This window comes from Lonchura striata, chromosome 3, assembly GCF_050655825.1.
Source record: "Lonchura striata isolate lonStrDom1 chromosome 3, ASM5065582v1, whole genome shotgun sequence".
Taxonomy (NCBI): domain Eukaryota; kingdom Metazoa; phylum Chordata; class Aves; order Passeriformes; family Estrildidae; genus Lonchura; species Lonchura striata.
In genome coordinates, this window is record NC_140705.1 from 59166037 (window position 1) to 59190563 (window position 24527).

Here is a 24527-nt window from a genome sequence, read left to right on the forward strand (position 1 = left end):
GCTAAGCTTGACCCTGAGCACCTTAATAACATGTAGAAAAACCCAAGTCAACATTGTGCTGAGTTAGTTGCATGTCTTTCTCTGACTTGCCTCTGGAGTCTGCCAGCCATGTTTTGTCTTACCAGGAAGGCTCCTTGTGGGTTGCAAGGTGCTCCTTTGGGCCTAAATTCCCATTTTCCTCTCTACTTCCGTCCATGTTGTTCAGTTCTCTCTGAGAGGAACTGGTGCTGCTCTGCATTGACAGGACAACAGCAACACCTAGGCAGCTAAATTCTGTTATCCTTCCCAATTTCTTTGTTGCAAGCTGTCATGATTTTAATGCAGGATGGGTGGCATTTGTTTTAATTACTATTTCATTTGCTGGTGTTAGCAATGAAATAAGAATCTTATCTTTAATTTAAAAATAAATCTCCAGAATTTGTAGGTGTTGAGAAAGAGTTTGAAAATATCATAATGTGGCGTGAATTATATTCTGGAGGCTTAAAAACTAGGAAACAAAGCAGCAAACTTTAACCCTCCTCCTTTTATCTTATTGCTGTTTTACCATCTGAGGTTGCTGAAAATCCTTCTTTATCTTTTATTTTGTTTCCTTTTTTTTTGTTGATTGCTTTATAATTTTTAGCTACATGGATTGATAATACTGCAGATCAAAAATCACTTCTTCACTTCTATGATTTTTAATTAAAATTGCCATGTGAACATCTCTGCAGATTTTCAGCAGCCAATTGAGGAAATATAAAGAGAAATAACATAATTTTTAAATGAATTCTCAGCATTGTTGGATAGCACTTGAGTTTAAATGTAAATGTTACTGAAATTTTTACTCAGTAGGTAGAGCAGGACAGTGCTCTAGTTTTTGCATTGTGCCAGCTACTGTGTAGATAGACTCTGCACTTGAGAAAATGGTAAAGTATTTGCAAGAAGGGATTGTAGCTGTGTTATGAATTATGATGTTTGTTCCAGGGCAAAATTCTCTTTTTTTTTTTTTCTTAAATCTTTAAAGGATTCAGGACTAAGTCATGTTGAACAATGGTGTGTTCATCCAAGGAGAACTGCTGAGTGCATTTAATAATCTTCACTGGTTGTCTCAGCACAGAGTGTGCTGATTATAGATAGTGCTGCCTTCAAAAACATGCTGTTAGCAAGAGCATTATTTTTATTTTGGAAATCAGATATGCACGTTGCTTCAGACAGTCTCCCATGTCCAGCTGCTGTTTGGAAAGCAGAGTTTCAAGGCATAGTTGCTCCTTGCTTTGACCTCTCCCATTGTTTTCTGAGGGGTGGTGATGATTGCAAATTTTGTATTTCTTCTGGACATGACACTTAGTGTTCTGGTGGTCATAGGTTAGGTCATAAGTTGGACTCAATGGTCTCAGAGGTTTTTTCCAGCCTAATTGATTCTGTGATTCTCTCCTGCTGTTGTAATTGTACTAGACACTGAAAGTGTTGGCAGGTAAGAGCAAATACTTCTCCTGTTTCTGTCCTGTAACCCTCTAATATCTATTTATGTGTTTGATTTCAAACGCAGACTTTAGTAACGTGCCTGACATCACATCCAGTTTGAAAAGGAGCAATACTGATGGCACTCTGGACCAAGTGCCACACAGGGAGAAGACTGATCCACCCTTCAGGGTAAGAAAATGCTTAACATAACAATCCTTATGAACCAAAAGGCAATGTTGTAGCATTAATGCTCTGCATTTTATTTGAAAGAATTTCACATCTGGCATTAGCTTGAAAAAATTTGTATGCGTGTTAGCTGCTTGGTGTTTTAGTATCTTGAGGTCACCCTGACAGGTTAGCATCTACAGCACAGCTCCTGCATCTGCAGGAGCAGTGTGATGGGGGCAAATGGCAAGCCGGTGGAGACTTGTCAAATTCATTCTTCTGTATGGCTTGAACCCAGGCTCCTGCAGAGAACAGTAAAGCTGCTACAGCTTTCTAATTGATTCAGTTTGTTTTGTCTTCTCTTTTTGTTGATATTTCCAGGGCTTACTCTTAATATTGCAGTGACCATGGTCCAAGGCTTACTCTTAATATTGCAATACTATGTCAGTAGTTTTGAATGGAGCTGCAGGCTTGGAAAGGTGCAGTGTTTGAGAGACAGTGATTACCACTCTTTAATTTGGAGACCCTTTATGTTTCTGTAGTTCCTGTCTGAAGTGGCTGGACTAATGGTTTTCTTTCTCTAAGCAAGGACTTTGGGGGCTGAGGCAGGAATGCCCAGAATTAGTGCCCACCTTCATGCACTGGTCTCCAAAAAGCAGCTTTTTGTCCATTTTGCTCTGAATCAGGCAAATTGCAGCCCGTCCAATTGAAGTGCATATTGTTTTGAACATCCCAACTGCAAGTGTGGGTAGTGTTTTTGAGTTGGTGGCCATGATTTTACCTGGCATTGCCATTCTGACAACAGAAATGTGTTTTTAAATGCTGTTGATGAGTTGGTTGTATCTTCAAGCAAATTTGTGATAACAGTTGTGTTAGCACTCTTGCATAACAGGAATGACGTTAGAGTTTTTATGGTTCTGGAATATATTACTGTCGTGTGCTAGGTTGTAGAAAAAATTGGTAGAGATGAGTGAGAATGTTAAAACTAGAAGACTGGAATAGGAAGGAAGATACACCGTGCTTCTAACCATACTTACTGAGAGGAGCTGTTAATCTTATTTTATGAATTACTTCATAACCTACTTCAGTCTTATGTAGGTGATTTTATGTCTTTTCCCTAGAGAATAAGGAGAAGCCCAGTGATTGTGGGTCTTCAGCCCATCTCCTACTGCACAAGGGGATTCCCACAGAAATTATCTGTATCCTGTGTAACGATTGTTTATGCTTCCCCAAAGTCTTTGCAACCAGACAAGAACAAACTGGATTTCCTCCCCTTAGGACACATGGTTTCTTTGAAAGGAATATTGTCAATTTCTCTGCTCTGCTGTTTTAGGAATTCTGCCGGGCTTTAGGGGTGGGGATCTTTGTGGGAGCACAGCAGAAGTGACCACAAGGCTTAGGATGCTTTGATGGCTGTTTTTACCAGGCTAGGCTCCCCTGAGTATCTTGGGGTATCCCTGCTCACCCAGGTTATGCAGTGTCCCTTGTATGGGCATAAATGCTGACCTTCTGTCCTGATGGAGGGGAGGAGATTCTGGGGCATCAGCTTTGCTCTAGCAGAAGAAAAAGCCAATCCTGATCGCCTGTGTCAAAAACACCAGGTGCGAGAAAATTAGGGAGAGTTCCAAGGATTTAAATACATAGAGAACAATTGATGTACACTAGTTGTTGCTTTTAGTGCACTAAATTTGCTCCAATGCTCTAAATTACATGCTGCAATTAAAGCTCAAAAAAAGAGGGGAAAACGGACAGGTCTGCTCCCTGCCCTCCCTCCACCCTCAAATTTGTAAGATTCAGCAGTTATCAGGAATTTTGCATGATTTGCTGAAGTAATTGCCTATTCTGCATTGCAGTTCACTTCTTGAGCTGACATGCAGGTCTGCTAGTGTAATTTTAAAAATTATCTGAGGCTGTCCTGGTTTTGTAGGTACAAGGGTGGAAAACAGCCTGGCAATCAGAGGCAGTCAGACTGCAGCTGTAAACGAGTCTGTGACAGCTCTATAATTTTGGCAAATGGTTTGTAATTGATTGCTGTCTTTCTCTTGGAGGATGCCTATTACCGTCAGAGCTTTTTGTCTGACCCTTTTGATATCCCCAATAGATGTAGAAGTAAAGAAAACCCAAACCTCACATTTAAGTTCAGGTGGTGTATATTGTATGTGCTTTTGTGATTATGTATAGCAGGAATTAAAATGATTTCTGTTTTTATAGCTGTGATTTGGGACTGCTCACCAGATGAACAAAAACTATTGCTAATAAAAGCTAGCTTGAGGAAATTGTGCAGCCTTGAAAAGTGTAGCATCTGGATTTGGGGTTGTGAATTTTTTTTCCCTTTGCCTTCTGTTTCCTGCATGTGCTGACTTGACCTCCCACGCCTGTGGACACCATTAGTGCAGTAGGCAAGTAGGCGATGCTGCAGAAGTATGGGGGAGAGGAGCTCTGTAAGCACAGCTCGGTGGAGGAGAGGCTGGTGGTGCTGAGAGGTTCTGAGCACAGCCTGGAACAACAGGCAGTTTGGGATTATTTCAGGAGAGACACAAGCTAGAGATGCTCACTTTCCAGTTGACAGCAACTGTAGATGTGATTGTTTGTCTCTGAGGGAGCAGGCTCCTTTGAAGTTTGTTTGATTTTTGTCCCATAACATGTAAGTAAGTAAAAAACAGTCTTGAAACTTCAGTTTTTGGTTTAATGGTTGCATGTCTGAATTTCTGGATTTTGTGTTTCTTGTTTGAAGCATTTTCATTTGTCTGTTTTTGACTTATTTTCACTTTATTTTCTTCATCTCATACCAAGCAAAGGTGAGGCATCATCTTAACTGAAAGTACAGTGAGGTGTTTCAGAGGTGCCTTACAATCTCAAAGCAATAAGTCCTTTGTTGTATGTGTACTACATTCAAACATGCCTTCATTTAGTCAGTCATTGATGGATTTTTTTTTTTTTTTTTTTTGGGTAGATTGAGACATGAATTTAGGAGGGCAGGAGAGGCTAGTATCATTCTGGAAATGGAAGCTGTTCCTTAAATTATAAAATATTGTTAAGAATACATGGATATCAAGAACCATCCATTCCAGACGCACATTTGTTCTGACAAGAATACAAGCTTTGTATTCTCTGGGATAACCCATTTGTACTTTAATACCTTTAATCTTATCTTCAATTTTATTTAACAGGGATAGATATTATACTTGTAACACATTATGCTGCAGTACATTTTTGAACTGTATTAAAATACTGTTTATGTGGCAACAGCATGTTATCCTTGGTTTTGGTTCTGGAGTATGTAGATGTTCTGTTGATAGAAGAATATATGACCTCAGAAAATCTGTGAATTGAGCATACCTGTCAATGTAATTAAGTTTGGTTTGTGTTTAATTATTTTGAGAAGTAATTGTCTGTGCTCCTGGTGCTCATTTAAATTCCTGGTATGTTGGCAGTTGCCAAGAATCAAGCTTTCTTTACATCAAAGTAGCATGAGGTTGAATGAACAAAAAATGCAACTTATCCTTTAGCTAGTTATTTCTAATTGAAAACTATATTGGCTAGAAATGTTTTCTGTAGCCCACTGTTTGTTTTAAGATTAAGTTTAATAGTCTGTTACTGACTTGCTTATCTTTACTTTGTATTTTCAGTATATTAAAAATAACCTTCTATGAAACATAGCTAGAAGGGGAAATTTTACCATATAATTACCTATTATTTTAAGGTATCTAGAAAGAGACCTGCTGTAATCTGACTTTTGGTTACTCTCAATCTTTTAAGTGTCATCAGAGAGATGCATTTCTGAAATCATATTAAACAGATATAAAGAAGTAACTTCATATAAATGCTTGTCTGAGAAGGGGAAGACGTGTTTTCACTTTAAGTATTTTACAGATCATAAGAAAAATCCTTAGGGTATACTCTCTGCAAATATTTCACATAACTTCATTTTATACTCAGCTGTGTCTTAGAGGTCTTTAAGAAACTCAAGAAACCCAGTAAAAATAGCTAGTGTGATGGCTTTTAATCATTACAGAAACAGTCAATGAATACTGAATGGTTTTATGGTGGCACCTTCAAAAATTAACATTGCAGGTGCAGAAATGGAAGCTGCTGTGTGAGAAATTTTGAAAGTTAACAAGAACTGCTTCTTAAAGAATGGCCAACTGGTTTCATTTTATAAGGCTTTGAAATGCTGCCATATTTCTTTCAAACAATGAAGTAAAATTGGTCCTGGGAATAAGTTGAATATAGAAACTTGGGTAAATTGCCTTTGCTGTTGCCTCTTGAAATAGTCACTTTACTCTCAGCATGGGTTATTGATCATACATGAATGTGTGTATATGAGGACAAATCTATCCCCATCATCTCTTAATAAAAAAAGAAATAAATTCTGTACACTGCAGAGAAAAAAAAAACATTCTTTTTCCTTGAGAATATAATTCTTAATGCAATGAATGGAAGTTATGGTTTAAAATCCTAGAACAACTTTCCCTAGCTTGAGCTTATTTAAATTATCTCAACTTTATCTGATAAGGAAATGAGAATTCATGGCAAGTCTGATCAGCAGAGTTCATGACACTCTTGGCAAACGCAAATCTGCATCTCCTGCAGGAGGGAGCATTTTCATCAAATGCTTTCAGCTTTTCATGGGGATGAGGTGCAGGTCAATACGATGGCCCTACTTGAAATGCCCGTTTTTGCAGATACAGTGGACAAAAAGAAGGTAGAAAAAATATGTCCTTGTGTGTTTCAGAAGTCTTGTTTTTGGATGCTTGAGTTTCTTATGTAATATAAATCATCCTTCCAGTGTTTTTGAAGCTTGTGTGTTCTCTTTATTGTGACGCCAATTGTGGCCAGTGCAGTGAGTACATTTCCATGAAGCTAGCATGTCTGCGACCATGGTGAGAAATCTGGTTTTTGGCTTGCCTGCACACAGTGCCACTTTTCGTGTTCAAGGAGCCAATGTGCACATATGCCTGACTTGGGCAACTCTTCAGTTTTTTTTGTAGCCCTTCCAATCAAAGGTATATGTGCAATTGAGCAGCTTATTTGCATATCTGATGGTGCGCAGGAGGTGTGATGCAGAGAGAGACTGGGTCAGAAAGCAAACTCATCTTCCAAGTTCTACATCACGCAGCTACCTTAGGAAGCTTCCCAAAACAGTGCTTTCAACAGGTGCAAAATACATGTGTTGGGATTTCAAAAAGGAAATAATTCTGTTATCTATTAGCTGATTTCACACAGCTATTTCTGTAATGCAAATCAGTGAGTATTGTAAGGAGTTTGCTGCCTTTTGTGATTTTGGTCTCTTGTATATACAACATAGCCATCACTGGAGGGGTGGTTTTCATAAATTGAAGAAATTAACATTTTGTCTTCAAAATCTCTAAAGCTGATTTCAAAACCCCTCCATTAGTCCTAGGTACAATATACATTGAGGTCTAGGTTCAAGCCAGGATGGGAGAGCACGTATCTCATTGCTGGTTTGCCCGAATGGTCATTTGTTAAAGAAAAAAAACATGCTTTGATTTTTGGGGAGATGAAGGGGGTAACTGTGGCAATTGCTGTGGAATGGCAGGAGTGGAAGGTAGTTAGTAATCACTACTCATCCTTTCAGTCCAATGCCAACAGAAAATTCATGCAATTTTTCAATGTTGCAGAAGATTTGAATGGTATTTTTTCTTCCAGCAGAACGCAAGTGGATGCTAGGAATTATGTATTTCTGATTTATCACCTAGATAACATTGTTCATTGTAGCAGATGGGCTTTGGAGTAGTTCAGGGCACTATTATTCAAAACACACCCAGCTGCTTTCTCCTGCCACTGTCAGTAAATGTAATCCCATTTATTATATGGATCATATGTATTATATATATATATATGTGGTGATTCATTTATTTATTTTGATCTGGTGATGACTCTCATTGCTCTCAGAGATGAGATGGGATCACCAGTCTGAGTGCATATAAGCAGTATATGTCAAATAATTTTGTTAAGCAGACTGTAAAAATTAAAAATATTGGAAAGCAAATGTTAGTACTAACCAAGTAAACACCAACTACTGAGCTGCATTGAAATAAAACCAAGCAGAAATGATCAGAAGCTCAACAGAACCCCATACCCACTTCTTGCATGGCAGCAATTCCAGCTGAATGTTGTGATGGCTTCTTATTAGCTCTGTTTTGCATTGCCTGGGCAGTTCCCACTTGATCAGCATGTCATTAATTGCAGGAGAGCTGCCTGCCTGAAGGTTTACTCAGCATCCTTAGGACATGAAGGATTTTTCCTTTATTTTAATCAGGAATACTTCTTTTTAGCAGTTGATGACATCCAAAAGGCTGGGGAGTAGTCTGCAATTAACTTTTTTTTTTTTTTTTTACTTTGTAGGAGTGGGATTAACAACACGGTACTCTCAAAAACATCTATAGCCTCTGCAATCCAAGTGTCATTTTCTTCCAGATGTGACATGCATTTAGGGACTCTCAGAGCTAACATGGGAAAATAGCATGTTTCTCAGCAGTGGTTTCCTTGATTCATTTGTGCCTGGAGGGGACTGTTCTGCATTGAAAGCATGACAAGCCTATGGGGAGTTCTGCTAATTATTGTGCTTCCCTTGCAGATAGCCCAGCCTATGGTGACCCTACCAGAGCTGGTGGCTCCAGCAGTGTGGACCCACTGCCTGACCCCTGCTCTCTTCCTGTGCCTTTTGAGAAGGGTATCAGTGAAACTATAGCCCTTAAGAAGTTAATAAGAATTTTGCAAATTAGTCTAGGGTTCAGTATATTAATTTATTGCTCAGAGAAGGCACCAGAACTGGTAGACTACAGGTTACAGGAGACTTACTGTACACCTACCAGTGAGTGCTACTGCCCAGTCCTGGTTTTCACTTTGTTGTGTTGATCCTGGTGTTCTGTATCCCCTATGGATGGTCCAAAATTCAAATGTAAGAGCTGCGAGACTTGGCTAACACAGCGAAGGAGCTGCAAAGCAACAAGGCTTAAAGCATGGGAAATGCTACAGCTAATGTGAACCTGTAACCAGGTCAGGCTGTAGATGGAGACCTGCTTGCACAGTTACTGGTAGGGAGGCATAAGAACGGTAGGAAAGAAGACCGAAGCGTCTGCACAGTATGTGCAGTTCCTGCATGCAGAGGTGTGACCTTGTGGGACTTTGTTTTGTGCTATTACATTGAGGCCCTGGAGCTTAGGGGGAGGGGGTATTTGTTGTCTTTCCTCCAACTGAAGGAAACATCCTCTCAAAAGTACTGAGACAGCTTTTGGTGTAAAACATACAGATGGTTTTGATCAGGAAAAGAAATTGTGTTGATGCTTGCAAATGAAGGAAGCCAGTGGGAGAGGACTTACAACACAGCTTTTCTTTGTAGTCAACTGGGAAAAATCCGTAAGGCTTACCTACAGATGAAAAGGGAAGCATATGACAGCCACCCTGAGTCATTACAACAGGATATGGTTAGCAGTGTCTCTGGAGACGCCCGTGACTTCACTGATAAAGGGCAGGAAGCTCTGCCTGGGAGCCCACCAGCCTCCAAAAGCAACCCCAGTCACCTGCAGTGCAGGATATGACGGCAGCGTTTCACTTTGCAGAGAAAGGCAGAGATATCTAATCACACTTCTGATAGACCAGGGAAATGGGTGACCTCTCTGCCAGCTGCAGAATATTTGGTGGTTTGTTTTTTTTTAAATCAAAGTACTGTTCAGTTGCAGTGTTGACAGTAGCATATGTTTTTTTCCTTGCGATGCAAAAGCATCTAAACCCAATTTTAGTGCGTGCCAAGGTATGTGATGTGCCCAACAGTCACCCATAGCACACAGAGTAACTTTAAATTTGCGCAAAGTTTCAGTATAGGATTTCAGATAAACACTTCATCCTAGATACCATCCTAACTTCAGTGAAGCTTTGATTCCTATTTTTCTCTGTCAGGAACATGTAGTGACAAAGGTAGACTTGAAATACCAAAATTGAAATACATCTGTTACCTGCAGTAAATTCTGCAAAATTAAAGATAACAAAAAGGTACATGAAAGAATCAAATAGGCAGAAGAATTAAAAAAAAAAAAAAGTAAGGGGTCAGTTGAGTTTGGTGCACAGGGAAGTTCCACCAGATTTTTCATGTTTTGTTACCTGTTGTCTCTTGTTAACATATTGTGAGCAGACATAGACATCCTCTCACATGGTGATTATTTCCTTCTGGGACAGCGGAATTCTCCTGTAGTTCCTAAACAAAGCCTTGCCAAAACCAGGGGAGAGGTTGGTGTAGAGTTCAGAGAATCTATATTTGTCTTTACAGGGGAATTACTGCATCTTTTAACATTTGGAATGCAAAATGCTGGCTACGCTTCTCTGCCTCCAAAGGTGTCACACTGCAAAACTATGTTGTGAAACATGAGTGCAACTGCAAAGATAATGTCTCAGTGGTTGCTACAGTTTCTAATGCAATACTTGAGAAAAGTTTTTGCATTCAGCACAAAACACTTTGAGTGAGAATGTTACAAACTATATTTAAGATGCTTGAAATTAAAAATAAAGCAAGAATTCACTTTAAACTTGGAATTCACTTTAAAATTTGGAATGCTAACTGATTTTTTTAATCACTGGAATTAAAGCAAGTGTCTTCACTGTGGTCAATTATGCTTTGAAAATACATTTTGACGGCATTTAAAAACCATGTTATTAGTATAATAAGCATGACAGGAAAATATGCAGAAATATTATCCACCCACAGTTATTAAAAGTGAAAAACAGACTCCCTCTAGATCAGTGTAGAGGTCTGGAGACAGGCTGTATTAATGCTGAACTTATAATGCTTAGAGGCCACTAACATTGCAGAGCTCCTGTTAGTGCAGGGTATGTACTTTTAAATATATGTGTCTGTGTGTGTGTCTACATATGTATGTTGTGCATATGAATTATGCTTCTGTGTCACCAGTGGTCCAGACTGATGTTACAAAGTACCCCAGAAGTACTCAGGAATGTCCTGCAGGCAAGCCACTGTTTCCTTTCATTCAAAGTACACTGACAGAGCAAAATTAGCCTTTTACCTTCATGCATTAAGGGCAAAAGCTGTATGGGAAATGAACTGGAGGCAGATAAACACACCTACATGTATGTGGACAATAGAGGGAAGCCCGTGTTATGAAGGATGTCACTGTTATGGTAACTATCAAGGCTGCTGCCACTGAAATGGAAAGATGAAAACCAGATGTTGGTAAAGGGAATGTGCGTTATTCAAAGTACACAGGAACAAACAGCAGGGCTATGTAATTTTTCCAGTGATCTTAAGAATATTTCACAGTGATAGATTATTTCACTTGTTTTTGAAAAGTGATTGAGTGCTGCTTGTGTGCTTCTAGAGAAAAATAAAGGCTAAATGAAAAGTGTTCATTCATTTGCTTTGCTTTGGTTTGTGTTGTTCTCCTTTTTGATTTGTCCAAGTTCCTCATTAGGAGATGGAAAGATTATTGAAACATAATTGTCTTTTTTCTAATGAATACACATTAAAAAAAAGCTGTTAATTGGTAACATCTTTTAGCTGGCATATGGCTAGCTAATAATGCAGGCTTAATTAGCAAATCTGGGGAAGAATAACTTCCTAATATGGAATTAAAAAGGCCTGTCATTGTTTTTCATCAAGATTGACGATATTGCTTGGACCTGAAATTTAGCAACCTTTTTTTCCTCAGTCCCAGTAGATGAGCTGTGTTTTTACATGTATCTATTAGAAAAACAGAGCTTGAAAGTGCCATAACTAATGCAGATAGGAAACAAAGAAACAGTAGCTCTCCAGAAAGTATCATTATACTCTTAATTCACTACATTAATATTAATCTGGTGACCTGGCCTGTATTATTTTTTAAATTATATATGCAGTATTATAAACTTTTAATTTCCACAAACTACTTACTTAATTTTGTTTCTTATCTTCAGACTTGCTCTGTGGATCCCTAGATCTGTGTACTACTGCAGAGACACCAGCTAATGGGGGATAAGAACAGTAGCCATGTACATGCGGCACAGTAATCTATGAATTTGAACTTTTAAACCAGACTGTACATCCACTGAAAAATGAAATGTTAGGGAGCAGGCAAAACCTCTCTTGCTGCTTTAAGACCATTTCCTCAATCTTCTGTTTACAGTCTTGTCCCGCAGTGAACCTGTTATGTCTCCAAGAGAAAGGAAGGGCACAGTCCATCCGCTAAGCAAGAGGTTCCTGCTGCCGTGATGTGTTCTGCATGCCTTATCAGCAGCATGTTGTTTCAGGGCTTCAGCAGCATTTTTCCTCTGATAGGCAGCCTCTCAGTGACTGAGCTGTACAGTTTGGCAAATGCTGAGCTGTCAACTTGTGCTAATGATTTGGAAAGAGATGGATGTAAGTTTAATTGCAGTAATTAAAGGAGAAAGATTTGTTATTCTCTTGTATGAAGGTGAACATCCTTGAAACCTTAGAAGCAGTGCACTTATAACCAAGGATATAGGTACCCAGACTTGGTGTATCATTGGGGTTCAAGAAAAGGGTTTCCTAGGGAGCAGTAGGTGCTGCCAAGGGCGGTGTTGAATGAAGCCTTAGAGCTCAACTTCATTGCACTGCAGGAGTGCCGTGAAAGGGGCAACATGGGAGTTGCTGTGTTTTATTATGTCACCGGTGTAGTTCTCCTTTTATTAATGAATTGCTCATGAGTCTTTTATCTCTTCAGTTCAGTGTTGTCATGTCCTATAATGTTTTATTTAAAGCTGCATTGTTCTTAGAGTAATCTGTCTGTAGAGCCAAATGGTTTTGTGTAAATATGTCAACATCAGAACTCTTACTTTCAAGCCTGAATTTATTACTGAGCTCATTTTAAATTTCTTTTTATCAATGTAATTATGGCTAGAAAGTTCAAACAAAGGACAAGCATAATTATATAAAGAAATCATCCAGAGAGCTGCCTATTTGTTCTTCATTTTATCATTGTAAGAGCGTTTGTATGCCTCAACATTTAGCAGCATATACCCTTGACAGAGCATCAGTGCTATTGATAAATTATGCTGACCTTCAGGGCAGTCAGCACCCTCTAGATATTTTTAGGTATTTGGCTAACTTCCTCAAAGCACCTGATGTTCTGTTTATGCAGTAAATTTCACAGGCAGGGAGGCAGGTATATTTCTGGGGAGATCAAACCCATCTTCCCTTGTCATAACTGAACTTTGTCCTGCACTCACCACATCAAGCTGCTTATAAAAAAAATCTTCTGATCTAGCATGTTCTTCCTTCATTTGTAGCAATAAAGGGAGGCATGGCAAGTCTGTCTGTACTCCCATATGCTGCTTAGCTCCTTGCACTGGGATGTTTTCAGCATCTCCAATTTTGGATAATTGGCACAAAAGAGAAACTTGTGCAGCTGAGCTCAGAGGGAAGGTGTGTTTGTGGGGGGATTACAGCATCCGTGGCTTCCTTCCGAGGGCTCTTTCCTTTGGCAAAGTTTGCGTTCACGAGCCGCAATGCCCGCCTTCAGGAGGAGTAAAGCCAGAGCTAAGAGTTTAGCGCTGGCTCGCAAAACCCAGCAGCAGGCAGCAGCAGCTTACGGCTCCCTGCACAGGATGTTCTCCGTGGTGAGTTCTGCAGCGCCGCGGCTTCAGCTGGGGGTGCTGCTTAATTAGCCTGGGGTGATGGGGCTGCAGGAGCATCCAACCTGCCTGCGCCTGATAAATAATCACTGTCTGGCATTAGCAATCAAATAATGGATTTGCACGATGTGGAGTTGGTGGCTGAGTTTGCACCAGTACTCTGCATGGGAAAAGGTTTGGGGTTTCTGAAGTTTGGGGGAGGGAAGGGTGGGTTGGTTTCTTGCGCTGTTTGCTGCTGGGCTCGAGCAAATTGTTATTTCTTGCATCTCTCAGGGAAAGGACTAAGTAAGATCCATATTTTGACAAGAAGTGGGAAGGTTTTAAAAAGATTCCTCATGGAAATTTGGAAATAACTGCAGCCAGAATATTTTAACTGTTTCTCTTTTTTTTTTTTTTTTTTTTTTTTCACAATTAAGTTAATATTGTGAAAATAGGGATGGAAAAATGTGATCCATAATCAAAGTAAAGCTAGAAAAATATATGTATTACATAGGTGGGTGTATATATGTGTGTGGGTATATATATATATATATATATATATACATGTATGTATGCATATATGTGTTACACAGGTTGTAAAAAAATATGAGCCCCCTGCATTAAAATTGACAACATCAGGATAAGGACCTGGGGTAGGAAGAACTGACAATTTTTGACAAAACCAGGGTTTGGAAATTTTTTTTTTATGTGCTTTGATTAACCTCATAAGACTCTCTTTTTTGTGACCTGGGCGGTCAGGGCTCCTCTTTTTGTTTTCCTGATGCTCTCATCTCTACATTTTGTACAGTCAGGATTTAGTGGCCTGAAGTGGAAATCACTTCTGTTTTGCTTTTGACTTTGGTATGAGTTGGGTCAGATGACTTTGGACACTGATTCTAGAGAAACTGAGCACAGCATCTATGAACTCAGTGGTTGCTGCTTGTCCTGGGGACCTTGTCAATGCAGACTCTTGGGCCCAGGTCCCTACTGCATGACTTGGTTTATAAAAATGGTTATAAATATAATAGTATACTATTATAAATATAATAGTATACTTCAGTCAAGTACCTCAGTCACCACTGATGGTGGTTCTGTGCTCAGAGAAAAATGTTATCTCTCTGTGTGGCAGGTGAGAGAGATTTGCCACCATGCAAATATCAATAGTTCAGGCACCACATCAGGTCAGTTGCATCTTGGCTGTTTTACACAGCTATATGTTCAGCCTTCTTTCAGACCTTACCCTGTGCTCTCTGGAAAGAATTACTGGGTCAGCAGCCCCTCCCTCTTATATTTCTGATAATTCTAAATGAGGTTGGTGACATCTGATTCTGCTAACAGGCTGATTTGCTAATGTAAATCTCTCTGAAATTGGGAGAGTCTAACTCAAAAACAAAAGTTCCTTGCTAATGCCTTGTATTTTATATGATTTGGTAGTGTTTAGCAGGGCACCTTCTCATCCTGTGGTGCAGAGGACTTGCTTCTCCCTCCTTAAAACATGTCTTATGCTTTGCATATTTCTATGAAGTATCTGAGTGGACACTGAAAAAAAATGCCCTTCTAGCAAAGTTTTAAGTATTTGAAGTATTTTAAGTATTAAAAGACACACAAGAGACAGAGTGAAACAAACCAGACCCCTAGAATTTTATTGTCAGTCAGGAACAAGCTCATACTGAGTGGCCTTGGAGTTGGGAAAACAAGGAGAAGGAGCAGAAGATAACTAATGGCTGAGGCTACTGCTTTGGTTTAGGTTCTATTGCCAAAAGCTGAGCAGCACTTTTGCCCAGACTTCTGTGGTGAAAATGCCACAAAGTATTTTTCATTAAACCTCTGCTGGCATTTTTCAGTTTCAATGAACAAATTAGAGTGAAGTACTGTATTGGTGTCTAACATAAAGCAACTTTTTTCTGTGGTCTTTAAGGTAGCTAGGGCCTTCAACTTCCTAGCCTTTTATATTGCTTGGTTACAAAGTACCTCCTAGTCTGAGGAGAAGCCAGAGATGCCCATAGAGTGATGCACCTACAAAAAACATGGTGACTGTCAGAGCTACCTTTGTTTTGGAAACATCTTCTAACACAAAGTAAAAGGGATGGACATCTCCAAGAGCTTTCCTTTTGCACAGAGCGAGGGGTGTAAAGGTGTCTCAGGTTAGTTGTTCATTGCTCAAAATTCCATGTAATTGTATTTCTTCTGCTCACTGGTGCATTCAGTCTTCCTGGAAATGCATCCATCAGATAGAGCTGACACGTTAGCTGTTCATTTTTGGAGGGCCCAAATCTAATCTAATCTAATTTCTGCAGGATGTTTCTGAGCATGTTTCCTCTTAGGGTAGGGAGTTCAAAGGATTGGTGATCCAGCCCATATATGTGGTCTGTGTCCTACGCAAGGGTACTGAATCCTGAACACTCTTCAAAGGTCATGCTTGGCTTTCACTTCACCAAGGAGTCTTTCTTAAATTGTGTAGAGTTTTCTAAATCTACTAAAATATTCCTTTCCATCACTGTTTCAAACAAACCCTGACAGACAGGCAAAGTTCATCATATGTATAAATGAGGGTAAAGTTAACAGCAGCATGCAGAGACCCTGTAACACTAATTGACCTTGTGCAGCATTTATGCTCAATCAGTATAATTCAGTAGAAAGTCACAGGATAGCCATGAAATCACTGTGATAGTTCTTAACCACTGGTGATTAATGTCTTCTGGTCTCTCACTGATTAATTTTATGGGGTTTTGTTACTCTGGTGGGGATAGCACAGCCTCAAACGATGATATGCTTGTCTGCAAGGAGCAAAGAAAATCTGTAAGACATCCTTGTAAGAGTATCTTTTTGCTCACTTTAGGGGAATAATCTTTAATATTTCTTGTCACAACTATTATTGAAAAGAGAATGTGCTGCATCTCTATCTGACAAGGTGATCACCACTGTGGTTGCTGGCTGCTGTGGGTCAAGGCGACATCTCTGTGGGCTGGAACTTTCTGTTCAAAGGTTACTTTGAGCAGTCCACATTCACAGAGAATTCTCCTTGCAGAAGGAGGTGGAACCTTAAATCTGAGTCTCAAACATGCAAGGATGAATTAAATATTTCTCCAGGCTACTTCTACACATCCTTCTGTTTTCTAAGAGGCCAAGAGAGGTTGGTCAGGAGGTTGCTTCCCCTGACTGGTAGATCTGTAGAACAGTTCACACAGCTTTGTTGGAAAATCTAGAATATGGCAAATAAACCATAAGGTTTTTTAAGCACAGTGCTCCTTAGCTTCCTTCTCCCTGAAAGAAGGAAGGAACCCTTTCCATACACTAGCCAGAACAGTGGGCAGAGTTGTGGCTGGAATCCATTTCAGACACCAGGAAAAAACTGTGGTTTTTTTTTTTTCTTTAAGCCCTGCATAAACTCAATTTTTCTTTCCCACCTCTAGCACTGTTGTCTAATTTTTTTGATATTTAGCCTTATCTGTCTGTGGTTCAGTGCCAAAGGTAAGCTGAAGCTGCTTGTAGTGCCCTGTACATGTTGCTGAAAGCAGCATACATAAGCTCAAGTAATGAATTTTGGAGGAAGTTTGTCCCTTCCATTGTAGTTTCTCCTCAGCTTTTATCTGTTCCCAGCTATGTTGCAGCCTTGTCTTCAGTCAGTTATCTGGACTTCTCTTTTATACTGATTTAAATGTTTTTAGTCTGATAAACTGCACACTATAAAAGTTTGCATAAATAATGTTTTACCATTTACTAAGTACAAACAGTCTTTGTCCTGTGCAAATAAAATCAGCTGTGTGCTTAAGGAATTTATCAGTTTTATCTGAGTCATATCTGCCTGTATTAACCATTGCAATGTCAAGATCAGAGCAAATTCAGGGTTAATTCCCTCCTTAATTCAAGATAGCAGTGGATGTGTGTCGTATCAAGAGGGAGTTCCTTTTGAGACTTCTTAAGGGCACTGGGCTACCAAGATTTGATTTTGACATTCAGAATGCCCAGATGGCTTTGAAATCCCAGCTGCAGGGCAATCCCAAATAGAGGACAGAAGCTGAACCTTTTGTGCCCAAACATGCCAGATGTAAAAGAGCTGGTCCTAGGTCACTCAAGACTTTCTAGAAAGGATCTGTTTTAAACAGTTTAAAAGAGCTGGAAATTGTTTTGTGTTAAAGGCAGAAAGTAGTGTCCAGAACACTAGGAATAAATAGGGTAGAGATCTTGACATGAGTGGTAAGAGAGTTTTGGGTAGAAACATGGAGGAAGAATTGTTTTGTGCTTCTCTAGTTATTTGTTGCTATGTTCTCATTTATACTAGGCTCCTTGTCAAGAACCATTGGTTCCACTGCAAAATGGGTTCCTTCATCTTCTGTGGTCTGTGCAATGTGTACGAGTGAATGTGAAACACTTGTCCTGTGATCAAGTAACATTTCATGCTTGCTTTGACCCAAGTGTAAATACCACAGTGGATACAAAGAGTGAAGTCTGGATATTGTGTAGTCTGGAAGACTCTTCCGTCTTGTAAAGGGAAGGACAGAGAGCAGCATGACTTAAGGAAAAGACAAGATCCTGTAAGCAGGGAGGTCAAGGGCAATATTTGTAATGCCAAATTTGCAAACGTATCCAGGAACATATTAAAGTTTATAAAAATCAGTGCTTGTCAACAGTACCTGAGATGTAATCCTGTGCCTTGGGCTTAGAACAATTGCAGAACAATTTCTGACAACAAAATTATATTGCTTAGGTGGTCAAAAAGGATTTATGTTGAGGAGTCTCATCTATTTCTATATGCTTTCCCATACAGTGATTCTTGGTGACAGATGCAGCACTGACCCCAAAACTCAAGGGGATGTAGAAATAGCACATTCCCCAATGTCTGCCTGCTCTATATGCAAAGGTGTTTGAGGAGGAATAGAGGACTTCTAACTCTTCCTTGTAAAACTGTGCCTGATGATGATGCTTGTGACTTACTTTCAATAGGCTGCCTTGATCCCAGTGTCCTTGATCAGTCATCAGGCTGATGTAAATCATGCTGCCCATGTGCATCTTGAGCTGTTGAGAGTGTAAAATCTGAAACATTCTGATATAAATACAAACCTTTCTCACATCAGAAACAAAGAAAACAAAAGTGAAGTGCTTTGGTGTTCAGTTGTTTAGAAGTTGCTTTAAAACAACCCACACCCCACTTCCTAAAGGATTTGTTTGCAAGCCACTAATTAATTTCAGTGTCACAGAGTGACTAAGTTTTTTAAATTTATTCCATCAGTGTGGAGCTGTAATTCTACCAAACACCATTCAATTCCTATTGCATTTTTTGGAAAGAAAACATATTGGAAAGAAAACATCCTTGGAAAGAAAACATCTGACCATATTTTGACACCCCCAGATACTGGAATCTGAGCCCTCAGCTTCATGTCTCAATGTTTAGAAAGCAACAACAACAAAATGCACAACACAACATAGGTTGAAGATGAAATACAAAATAATTATTCTGGATGCTTATAAGATATTTATCTGCTAATTCTTTCAATTTTAATACAGTGAGTGTTGCAAAATAAGAGAGGTGGAAAACAGTGTGACACTAGTGTCATAAGAATCAAAGTATGTGACATATCCAAGTGCTCTGTCATATTTTGCACGCTATGAGCTTGTATCTGAAGACTGAAAATAATTTGTGCTGGAAAATCACTAGCAATTTTAAATTCCTTTTACTGCTCTAATCCGGTTCTGCTATAAATTAAAGATGTTCAAAGCTACACATCTGACAAAAAACAATGGCATGCTGTGGCCCCTGAATTTGAAACAGGAGCAAAATTGGAGGAATTTAGAAATAAATAATTGCAGTACAACTGGCATTTTAAAACGCTGTCACTTGTCTGTTTCTTCTCATTTAACAGAGTGCAGAACAGATCAGTGCATTGTGCCGAAACTTCCAAGAAGTCCAAGCAAGCAATATGGAAGGACAGAAGGACAACCAGGATCCACCTCCACGACCACTGGCTCGTCACCTTTCTGATGCAGATAGACTGAGGAAAGTCATCCAAGAACTTATGGACACTGAGAAGTCTTATGTCAAGGTAAAAAAAAAACATGGCTCACTTGTTTTTGAGGCTGACTGTAACTTCTTGATGGTGTTAGTGTATTTTGATTTTATCTTTATACAACCAGCCTTCCATAAGGGCCATAACCTACAAAATTTCCTTGTCTAATTGTTCCTGTTTCCTTATCTAATTGTCCTGGCAGACTTGCTCCTGCAGCTGAGGGTGTAGAATTTGATGTAGTAGCATTAGTTATGGTCAATCTGTAGCTGTATTGGAGAGCGGTCATGTGTGGGGAGAAGATACCTGCAAACAAAAGAGGTTTTTCCAGGAGATGTCTCCCTAATTATCAAGATGAAGATAAATCTGGTAGAAGAACAGAATAGTCTCCTACAAATGAGTATGTGGAAAAGAGCGCATGATTATTTTTGAACCAGGAAGGCTAAAAGGCACAACTCCAGTGGGTTGTAGCATGACATGGAAGTTATTTCTCTTCTGACTGCTAAGCCATGTATCTCTATTTTTTTTATGAACTCTAAAATCATGTGACTGGCTGCCAAAGGAAACATCAATTTCATTGACCTCCAGCAAGAAGGCATCATCTCCTTTTCTGGATCTCAAAACCTGTATTTACAGATGCCAGCACTTGCTGCAATAATGTTTGTGGAAGAGAAAATACTTCATCCACCAGTGCACTGCTTGCTACAGCCATGTGCTAGACCCTCATTTATGTGTGGATGTGTCTTTTAGAGCAATGGCTTGAACAAAGCACGATCTTGGAGGCCACTGATATACATGAAATTTTGCATCAAGAAAAATGCTGGCAGGTTGCAATACTTGTTGCAGCATTTTCAGGGAGCTGCTCATTTTTCCTTCCACATAGAATTTCTGGTGTGTCTCTTCCTGGGGTTGGAGAGCCCTGTAGTGGGCCCCAGACCTGCTGCCATGCTTTCGGGTGGGATAGTAAGTCTTCAAAAATGGCACTAATTTTTCGAAGTGACTGAAAATGCCCATGATCACACCTATCTGACAACATAACTGAACACTTTAATAACTTATAGTGTTTTAAAATGCTATATTTCCCTCTGAATATTACTACAGATTTCTGAGAAAGTGGCTATTTATATAGTTTATGAAACATAAATAATTAAAATATTTGATGCTGTTAATATGGCCTAATTTAAAAATAATCACCTATAACAATTCTTCCCCATGCTAAGCTAAAATATAATTTGCTATAATTAAGTTGTAAAGCCTTACGGATGAAACAAAACATTACTCTGAAATCAGTTTGACTCTAATTTAGCAGTAACTTCAGTGCTAACATGCAGGCTATTTTGTTACTGAAAAAGAATTGTATCTTTAGTTCATTCCCCAAACTTACCCCTATTTCAGGGTTGCAATATAAAGAACAGTTCCCAAATGATACAGAAAAAGTGAACAAATATTCTTTTTTGCAGGACTTGAGCTGCCTCTTCGAGCTATACTTGGAGCCCCTCCAAAAAGAAACCTTCCTTACTCAGGATGAGGTGAGGGAATATCTGAAAAAAGGTCCTTGTAATTCTTACATGGGTTAAGACCTTGGCACTTGCGTTTTTCATTGCTGAGAGTGTGACAGAAAAAGCAAATGACAAAGATGTCAATAGGAATGACACCAATCAGTGCCTTTTCCTCTGGTGTGTGCATCACTTCCTTTTCTTAAGGAGTAATTGTTCTTCTGATTTAACTGCTGAGAAACCTTCACTTTTTGTATGGGTTTTTTATAAAACCTGTTTGAAAAGTATTAACAAAGATATTACTAGCTTTTGCAATCTCTTTGTTACATCTCCTTAGTCCACTGTTTTCAAAAGACCTTTTAGGTCCATGGAGTGCTGTACTTCATGGCCTGATGTTTTCCACAGATGGAGTCCTTGTTCGGCAGCTTGCCGGAAATGCTGGATTTCCAGAAGGTGTTTTTGGAGACCCTTGAAGATGGAATATCTTCTTCCTCAGATTTTAATACATTGGAAACACCATCTCAGTTCCGGGTAAATATTTCATTATTTCACACTTTGTAGTGTGCCTGCAAATGTTTGTGAAAATCTCGCTTTAAGAAGGTTCTGGCTCTTAGAAGTTTCATAGGGTTGCTTTTATGTTTGAAGCTTTACTTTGGATTACAGAGTTCTATTGAGCAATGAAAGATAAGTGCTATTTTTCATGGTCTTATCTTCCTCCCCATAGCAAAAGTTACAACATGGGAAAAGACAGAGTAGACTTGGAGTACACGATAAACTGGCAGTGTTTGTGAGATAGAACTCCTTTGCAGAGAGTTTGTCACTGTGCTGAATTCTGCCCTGCCTGTGCTTCTCTGTGCTGTGCCCAATTAGCCCCCAACACACTGGGTGCTTCTCTTGTTAAATGCCACTCAAGTTTCCCATGTTGTGAGATCCAAGAAGCAGGCCTGCAGCACTACCCAGTACCTGCCCTGACCAGAGGAAGTCAATTCCCTGGAATCACTGGCTCAGGACTGAGCTCAACTGCTGGCATGTCTCCTGAACACTCACTGCATTTTGTGGAGCAAACATTGATTAACAGGGGAAAGGGCTGCTCTCCTCCTCCCTCGCTACTCCTCTTTCTTGTATTTGCTTTGGGGGGCATTTTTCTAAAAACCTCTCTCTTGTGATTCACTCCCTCCCACATCTTCCCAACCTCTCCTTCATCCAAAAACATCAGAGGTGTCCTGTAATTACCACCTGCCTGAAAAAAGGAAAACAGCTGGAAAGCAATCCTGTATTTGTTTTACTCTGTCCCTTCTGGCTTTGGCACTTTTATGCCTTGCTTCCTATGGCTCACATTTTTTTCCCAGCACAACATAGTTATATGGCTGCTGATTTTTGTTCCTTATGCTGCCTGAAATATAAAGTAAAACAGAATACCTGCTCAGGAAGAAAGGAGAAAATTGCAGGCTATGTCTAAATAGGCTGACCTCTACACTCAGTGAAATACAAAAATATCATTGTTACTACCTGTAGTATATTCATGTTTTATATATATATATATATATAATATGAGATATGTATAGAAAGATAGCAGATAATCCACCATTGAGTCTGCTTGTTGTATTCCTGAATATTTATTTAGGATTCTAGTGGTGAACTAATATTTTGATTGCATTGATTTCAGAAATTGCTGTTTTCCCTTGGAGGCTCCTTTCTGTATTATGCTGACCACTTCAAACTGTACAGTGGCTTCTGTGCAAACCACATCAAAGTTCAGAAAGTTCTTGAGAGAGGTAATTTATTGTCTTCATTATTGTAATTCGCTTGCATTAATTCAAACTGCAATGAACAACTGTAAAAAAATCTTGTCAACTTGCAAAGAATATTGGATAAAATCCAGGAATAAATATTGGTATAAAACAAGGACTAATCAGCTATCTTCTGACAGGAAGATCTAAGATCACAGGTTCTCTGAAGTATGGTATAGACCTGAAGAATAAGATTCCTTTTGTATCCCCCAGACAGTAGCCTGGAGAACTGTAGAAACACCTTCTACAACTTTGTGCTGTCTGCAGGCCCAGACTCCAGAAAAGCAGCAACAAATGATAGAATAAATCAGGAATTACTTCCTGTCATTCACTGCAATGCAGTGGAAAAATTAGAGGAATAATCTCACCTTGCTCTCTCAGCCCTTTTAAATGTTATCTGATGCAGGAAATTATTATGAAATGAATAATATATACTACTCTGTAAATCATCCATTGAAAAGGGTGAGAGTTTTGCCACTTCATGTTTTTCAGTTATGGTTGCTTCCATGAGTTTTTTATGTTCAACTGACCAATTAATTTTTTTTTTTCTTCTTTATCTAGCCAAAACAGATAGTGCCTTTAAGACCTTTCTGGATGCTCGAAATCCCACAAAGCAACATTCTTCTACACTGGAGTCATATCTCATAAAGCCTGTTCAGAGAGTGCTGAAATATCCTCTGCTTTTAAAAGAGCTGGTGTCTCTGACAGACAATGAGAGTGAGGAGCATTATCATTTGACAGGTAACAACTTCTTTTCTTCTACAGGAATGAATATGAGTTAAGCTTTATTTCCTGCCCTTTCTGAACATACTGGTAGGCATTCTGGTAGATAGCACAGAATTTGTCAAAACCTAGAGAGAATTCTCTTCCTCTCCTTAAAAGTAATAAGTATTTTATTTTTTTGTTGTTGTTCCTTTAGCTAAAAGTCCTACTTGGTATGTCCAAGTCCCTTTGAGAAATAGGTATGCCCAGGATTTGCCATGGCAAGTAGGACTGGGATCTTTAGCCTCATGCAAAGGAGCATGTCAGGTCACAGTGTTGCCTTTTGCTTTTTTTTTAACCTACTTGAGAAACACTGACCAAGGCTCTATCTTGTGGTTATTATTTAGTTCTTGAAATATGTCAAAATTTAAGAGCACCACAGAAGGAAATATTTGTTGTTCGAGGTCCTTCTGTGACTCTTGCTTGTGTAGAAGAGATCTTTGAAATGTTTGCAGTTCTCCCATGTGCATTGCCTTTCTAGGCTTACATGCCTGGGACTTCACCCCAGCAAATTCCAGTTCAGGTCTGTCAGCATCTGGTATATGAAAATCAAGAGATTTATTTTATGGATTGACTGTCATTTTCACAAAATGGATGCAGACAAAATACACTGTTAGTAAAAACTCATGAGGATCTTACTGACTTCAAAAGGAGCTTCCAATATTGTTCCCTTCCCCAAACAAGCTGGGGCTGGAGACTTATTTGCAATCAGGATAGATGACAAACTGCTAAAATTAAGACGATGAAACAACTGTGCTGTTAAGAATTGATGAAACAAAGGAACCCTGTCCAATTCCATTCTGAATTAATACAAAAATCTAATGGAATCTAGAGACATTCTTGTTTGGAAAACATAATTTAAACAAAACCTAGCCACCAGCATTTCACAAGTACAGCCTATGAGGAACTTATACAGCCTAACACTGTATTTCTTTGTCCATTCTGCAAATAAATGCAATTTATTTCTCTTAAAGACCATTAGATAACTTATTCTAGGATAAGTGTAGATTACTCCAGAGGATCTAGTGGCCCTGTATCTACAAGATGCAAAATTTAACCATGGTACTTTCATACTGCTAACTTTGGGGGCTTGTCACTTGAATGCTTATTGCAGCCTTTTCTGTCACTTAAGATGCCACATGAGCATTTTTCACGTACTCTGACCAGGAAGTTTTTCTTCTACTGTTGCTATGAGAAAGTATTGACAGAATTCAGCTCAGCAAAACGTTCGCAAGGCAACGTCATTTTACATACCTCAAGGGGAATGAAATTTAAAATTACCATAT

At 39.2% G+C, this 24527-nt stretch overlaps 1 protein-coding gene across 10 annotated transcripts in view; it reads left to right on the forward strand.

Annotated features, from left to right (window-relative positions):
• Positions 1-24527, forward strand: part of TIAM2 (TIAM Rac1 associated GEF 2) — a 133967-nt gene that overhangs the window by 102541 nt on the left and 6899 nt on the right. For all 10 annotated transcript variants that reach the window (XM_085576633.1, XM_085576624.1, XM_085576623.1 and 7 more), the window contains 6 exons: positions 1529-1632; positions 19053-19232; positions 20654-20722; positions 21095-21220; positions 22356-22464; positions 23041-23220. In XM_085576633.1, the coding sequence (XP_085432759.1) occupies positions 1529-1632; positions 19053-19232; positions 20654-20722; positions 21095-21220; positions 22356-22464; positions 23041-23220 (768 nt within the window). The remainder of the gene's footprint in view (positions 1-1528; positions 1633-19052; positions 19233-20653; positions 20723-21094; positions 21221-22355; positions 22465-23040; positions 23221-24527) is intronic.